General features: G+C 38.5%; 1 protein-coding gene across 1 annotated transcript in view; it reads left to right on the top strand.

Moving 5' to 3' along the window:
• The window catches only part of tenm4 (teneurin transmembrane protein 4), a gene marked incomplete at its 5' end in the record, with an annotated part of 264,411 nt that overhangs the window by 141,561 nt on the left and 115,350 nt on the right, over positions 1-7,500 (top strand). The window contains 1 exon segment of the mRNA XM_029716129.1: positions 6,472-6,733. Within this exon segment, the coding sequence (XP_029571989.1) occupies positions 6,472-6,733 (262 nt within the window).

Below are 7,500 nucleotides of genomic sequence, written 5' to 3'. Positions count from 1 at the left end.
TACACACAGTACTACTGACTGGCCATATACATACAGTACTACTACTACTAACTGGCCATATACACACAGTACTACTACTACTGACTGGCCATATACACACAGTACTACTACTACTGACTGGCCATATACACACAGTACTACTGACTGGCCATATACACACAGTATTACTGACTGGCCATATACACACAGTACTACTGACTGGCCATATACACACAGTACTACTACTACTAACTGGCCATATACACACAGTATTACTGACTGGCCATATACACACAGTACTACTACTACTGACTGGCCATATACATACAGTACTACTGACTGGCCATATACATACAGTACTACTGACTGGCCATATACACACAGTACTACTGACTGGCCATATACACACAGTACTACTACTACTAACTGGCCATATACATATAGTACTACTAACTAGCCATATACATATAGTATTACTGACTATGCATATACACACAGTACTACTAACTGGCCATATACACACAGTACTACTGACTAGCCATATACATATAGTACTACTGACTAGCCATATACATATAGTACTACTGACTATGCATATACATATAGTACTACTGACTATGCATATACATATAGTACTACTGACTATGCATATACATATAGTACTACTGACTATGCATATACATATAGTACTACTGACTATGCATATACATATAGTACTACTGACTATGCATATACATATAGTACTAATAACTATGCATATACATATAGTACTACTGACTATGCATATACATATAGTATTACTGACTATGCATATACATATAGTACTACTGACTAGCCATATACATATAGTACTACTGACTATGCATATACATATAGTACTACTGACTAGCCATATACATATAGTACTACTGACTAGCCATATACATATAGTACTACTAACTATGCATATACATATAGTACTACTGACTATGCATATACATATAGTATTACTGACTATGCATATACATATAGTACTACTGACTAGCCATATACATATAGTACTACTGACTATGCATATACATATAGTACTACTGACTAGCCATATACATATAGTACTACTGACTATGCATGCCCTCCTAGCCAAGGGCACAGCACAGTACCAAGGGCGGCACAGACCTTTGTTTACTGCTTCAGCCAATAAGGGCACTGTATTCCAGAGGGGTGGGGGATGTATATTTATAGCAGTGGCTGTGTCCACGTGGCAGAGCCCCTGAATCAGAGGCTGTAGCCTGCAGGGTCCATTGGGAGGGACTTTTGTCCCCCGTCGCAGGTGGGTCGGCAGGTTGACCAGCTAATTGGCTGTAGTGGAGGTAGAGGAAGATGTGTTCTGCGTCACAATACAATACCATTCTATACAATACAGTACGGTACTATACAATACAATACCATTATATACAATACAGTACAGTACTATACACTACTATACAATACCATTCTATACAATACAGTACAGTACTATACACTACTATACAAAACAATACCATTATATACAATACAGTACATTACTATACACTACTATACAATACAATATCATTTTATACATTACAGTACAGTACTATACACTACTATACAATACAATACCATTATATACAATACAGTACAGTACTATGCACTACTATACAATACAATACCATTCTATACAATACAGTACAGTACTATACACTACTATACAATACAATACCATTATATACAATGCAATACCATTATATACAATACAATACCATTCTATACAATACAGTACAGTACTATACAATACAATACCATTCTATACAATACAGTACAGTACTATACACTACTATACAATACATTACCATTATATACAATGCAATACCATTATATACAATACAATACCATTCTATACAATACAGTACAGTACTATACACTACTATACAATACAATACCATTCTATACAATACAGTACAGTACTATACACTACTATACAATACAATATAATTATATACAATACAGTACAGTACTATACACTACTATACAATACAATATAATTCTATACAATGCAGTACAGTACTATACACTACTATACAATACAATATCATTCTATACAATACAGTACAGTACTATACTTCACACTACTATACAATACAATACCATTCTATACAATACAGTACAGTACTATACACTTCTATACAATACAATATCATTATATACAATATCAGTACAGTACTATACACTACTATACAATACAATACCATTATATACAATACAGTACACTACTATACAATACAATATCATTATATACAATACAGTACAGTACTATACACTACTATACAATACAATTTAATTCTATACAATACAGTACGGTACTATACACTACTATACAATATCATTCTATACAATACAGTACAGTACTATGCACTACTATACAATACTATTATATACAATACAGTGCAGTACTATACACTACTATACAATACAATATCATTCTATACAATTCAATACAGTACTATATCATGATATGCAATACTATACAATACAGTACAGTACTATACAATACCATTCTATACAATACAGTACAGTACTATACACTACTATACAATACAATGCCATTATATACAATACAGCACAGTACTATACACTACTATACAATACAATGCCATTATATACAATACAGCACAGTACTATACACTACTATACAATACAATACCATTATGTACAATACAGTACCATACACTACTATACAATACCATTCTATACAATTCAATACAGTACTGTACCTTTATATACAATACTATACAATACAGTACAGTACTATACACTACTATACAATACAATATCATTATATACAATACAGCACAGTACTATACACTACTATACAATACAATACCATTATATACAATACAGTGCCATACACTACTATACAATAACATTCTATACATTTCAATACAGTACTGTACCTTTATAAACAATACTATACAATACAGTACAGTACTATACAATTCAATACCATTCTATAAAGTACATTATAGTACTATACAATACTATACAATACCATACCATTCAGTACAGTAATATACAATGCTGTACAATTCAATACAGTACTATACAATACTGTACAATTCAATACAGTACTATACTATACAATACAATACTGTACTATACAATACTATACAATTCATTACAGTACTTTACAATACTATACAATTCAAAACAGTACTATACAATACTATACAATGAAATACAGTTCTATACTATACAATTCAATACAGTACTATACAATTCAAAACAGTACCATACAATACTATACAATGAAATACAGTACTATACAATACTATACAATCAATACAGTACTATACAATAATATACAATACAGTACTATACAATACTATACAATTCAATACAGTACTATACAATACTATACAATCAATACAGTACTATACAATACTATACAATTCAATACAGTACAACACAATACTATACCATATTATACCGTACTATACAATACTATACAATACAGTACTATACATTACTATACAATTCAATACAATACTATATAATACTATACTATAATATACAATACCATGTTATACAGTACTATGCAGTACCATATGAGAGGCCTCTAGCTGAATAAGTGAGTTCTGCTGTATGGATGTATTCAGAGAGAGGGAAATATCAGAGTGTTTATCCATGAACCATGGTTGGAAAGCAAGGTAGCAACACTGATAGGGAGTCAGACCAGGCCAGCCCAGTATGACCAGCCCATTCTAGCCGGGCCAGCCCATTCTAGCCGGGCCAGCCCATTCCAGCCGGGCCAGCCCATTCCAGCCGGGCCAGCCCATTCCAGCCGGGCCAGCTCAGTCAGACCAGACCAGACCATTCCAGCCGGGCCAGCCCATTCTAGCCGGGCCAGCCCATTCTAGCCGGGCCAGCCCATTCTAGCCGGGCCAGCCCATTCTAGCCGGGCCAGCCGGGCTTAGGCAGAGTTGTGCTCTGTATGCAGGGCAGAGAGAGAGAGAGCTCTGATTGCATTGCAGGGCTTTTAGACGGACGGATGTGAGAGCGGACAGGCTAGCCTCGGTGTGAGAGATCGATAGAGAAGTGGCTTCCTCCATTTTGCTGTTGCACAGAACAGATCTCCTCTGTTCCTAGTAACTTTATGCCTCATAGGCTATATTTAAACAGCGGCACAACACGGTGCATTACACAAACAGGGCTGAGTAGTCACGTTGTAGCTGCATTCCAAATGGCACCATATTCTCTCCAGTGTGCTCTACTTTTGACCATACCTGGTTAAAAGTAGTGCACTATATAGGGAATAAGGTGACATTTGGGATGCATCCTATGTGCCTGAACTTAATAAGTAAGTCTCCATTCTGTTTAAACAGATAATAACGCATTGCTATTGGTCGTTCAGCGTGTGACATCAATTCAGGCTTGGGGCTTCTACTGCGTCTCCTCAATGCATTAGCTTCATCGTTCTCTTGTGTTTTACAGGAACGTGTGAGTGACTGAGAGAGACGGAAGTAAAATGGTGGAACCAACAAACAGCATACATTTTTAACGATAGTCCTTTCATTTATTCTGTTACATTTAGTTCAGTGCAATGTAATCACAATAGCAACACTATTAATTAGGGTTCGTTAGAGATATTCACTGTATGATGAGATAAATGTGACAGGGATTAAACCTGGAATACGTAGCGGATTAACAATTAGAGATAATATCCATTGTTATTTTATTTTTTTTCCCGAAGGATATGCATTATGTCTATAAATTAATGAAAATGATTAAAACAAATGAATAATGAATTCATATACCATTGTTGATACACACGGGAAACTGTTGAGCGTGAAAAACCCAGGAGCGTTGCAGTTCTTGACACAAACCGATGCGCCTTTCACCTGCAGTCGTGGCCAAAAGGATTGAGAATGACACAAATAGTAATTGACACAAAGTTTGCTGCTTCAGTGTCTTTAGATATTTTTGTCAGATTTTACTATGGAATACTGAAGTATAATTACAAGCATTTCATAAGTGTCAAAGGCTTTTATTGACAATTACATGAAGTTGATGCAAAGAGTCAGTATTTGCAGTGTTGACCCTTCTTTTTCAAGACCTCTGCAATCCGCCCTGGCATGCTGTCAATTAACTTCTGGGCCACATTCTGACTGATGGCAGCCCATTCTTGCATAATCAATGCTTGGAGTTTGTCAGAATTTGTGAGTTTTTGTTTGTCCACCCACCTCTTGAGGATTGACCACAAGTTCTCAATGGGATTAAGATCTGGGGAGTTTCCTGGCCATGGACCCAAAATATCGATGTTTTGTTCCCCAAGCCACTTAGTTATTACTTTTGCCTTATGGCAAGGCGCTCCATCATGCTGGAAAAGGCATTGTTCATCACCAAACTGTTCCTGGATGTTTGGGAGAAGTTGCTCTCGGAGGATGTGTTGGTACCATTCTTTATTCATGACTGTGTTCTTAGGCAAAATTGTGAGTGAGCCCACTCCCTTGGCTGAGAAGCAACCCCACACATGAATGGTCTCTGGATGCTTTACTGTTGGCATGACACAGGACTGATGGTAGCGCTCACCTTGTCTTCTCCGGACAAGCTTTTTTCCAGATGCCCCAAACAATCGGAAAGGGGATTCATCAGAGAAAAGGACTTTACCCCAGTCCTCAGCAGTCCAATCCATGTACCTTTTGCAGAATATCAGTCTGTCCCTGATGTTTTTCCTGGAGAGAAGTGGCTTCTTTGCTGCCCTTCTTGATACCAGGCCATCCTCCAAAAGTCTTTGCCTCACTGTGCGTGCAGATGCACTCACACCTGCCTGCTGCCATTCCTGAGCAAGCTCTGTACTGGTGGTGCCCCGATCCCGCAGCTGAATCAACTTTAGGAGATGGTCCTGGCGCTTGCTGGACTTTCTTGGGCGCCCTGAAGCCTTCTTCACAACAACTGAACTGCTCTCCTTGAAGTTCTTGATGATACGATAAATGGTTGATTTAGGTGCAATCTTACTGGCAGCAATATCCTTGCCTGTGAAGCCCTTTTTGTGCAAAGCAATGATGACGAAATGTTTTTGGGGGATTCTATTCATTTGCATGGCAAAGAGAGACTTTGCAATAAATTGCAATTCATCTGATCACTAACATAACATTCTGGAGTATATGCAAGTTGCCATCATACAAACTGAGGCAGCAGACTTTGTGAAAATTAATATTTGTGTCATTCTCAAAACTTTTGGCCACGACTGTACTACCATACCCTGTTCAAAGGCACTTAAATATTTTGTCTTGCCCATTCACCCTCTGAATGGCACACAGACACAATCCATGCCTCAATGTTCTCCAGGCTTAAACATCCTTCTTTAACCTGTCATCCTCCCCTTCATCCATATTTTAGGGTCTCTAAACATCAGTCAACATTGTGTGGGTAAATGTCTTTTTAAAGTCAGATGTGTTCTACTTAATTCCACCCTGTTTGTGTGTTCCTTCCAAGTTTTGACCTGGTGACCAACGGTGGCGTGGCCATCGCCCTGCGCTTCGAGCGCGCTCCGTTCATCACCCAGGAGCACACGCTGTGGTTGCCATGGGGACGCTTCTTCGTCATGGATACCATCGTGATGCGTCACGAGGAGAATGAGATCCCCAGCTGTGATGTCAGCGGCTTCACGCGTCCATCCCCCATCTTGTCGCCTGCTCCCCTCACCGCCTTCGCTGGGGCCTGCTCCGAGAGGGGGACCATCGTACCCGAAATACAGGTACAGACCCCGATGGAGTTTCAATTTGAATCCCAGCAATGTAATAGGATCTCTGGGGGTTTTTCACCCCCATTTTACCAGGTATGTTGACTGAGAACACATTTTCATTTACAGCAACGACCTGGGGAATAGTTACAGAGGAGTGGAGTGGGATGAATGAGCCCCCATCTTGTCCTCTCAGTACCCTCTTCCTCTCATCCCTGCACTGTGGGTTGTGGTTTACATGCACCTCTTCACTTCTGTTCTCTTCTGTTCTCTTCTCTTCTGTTCTGTTCTCTTCTGTTCTCCTCTGTTATTTTCTGTTCTGTTCTCTTCTGTTCTGTTCTCTTATATTCTGTTCTGTTCTCTTCTGTTCTCATCTGTTCTCTTCTGTTCTCTTATGTTCTGTTCTCTTCTGTTCTCCTCTGCTCTCTTCTGTTCTGTTCTCCTCTGTTCTCTTCTGTTCTCTTCTGTTCTGTTCTCTTTTGTTCTTTTCTGTTCTGTTCTCTTCTGTTCTCTTCTGTTCTGTTCTCTTTTGTTCTTTTCTGTTCTGTTCTCTTCTGTTCTCTTCTGTTCTCTTCTCTTCTGTTCTCTTCTGTTCTGTTCTCTTATGTTCTCTTATGTTCTGTTCTCTTCTGTTCTCTTCTGTTCTGTTCTCTTCTGTTCTCTTCTGTTCTCCTCTGCTCTGTTCTGTTCTCCTCTGTTCTGTTCTGTTCTCTTCTGTTCTGTTCTATTATCTTCTGTTCTGTTCTCCTCTGTTCTGTTCTCATCTGTTCTGTTCTCCTCTG

The sequence above is a fragment of the Salmo trutta genome, chromosome 26, assembly GCF_901001165.1.
Source record: "Salmo trutta chromosome 26, fSalTru1.1, whole genome shotgun sequence".
In the NCBI taxonomy this organism is placed as follows: domain Eukaryota; kingdom Metazoa; phylum Chordata; class Actinopteri; order Salmoniformes; family Salmonidae; genus Salmo; species Salmo trutta.
This window is presented reverse-complemented; position numbering and strand designations above follow the sequence as displayed.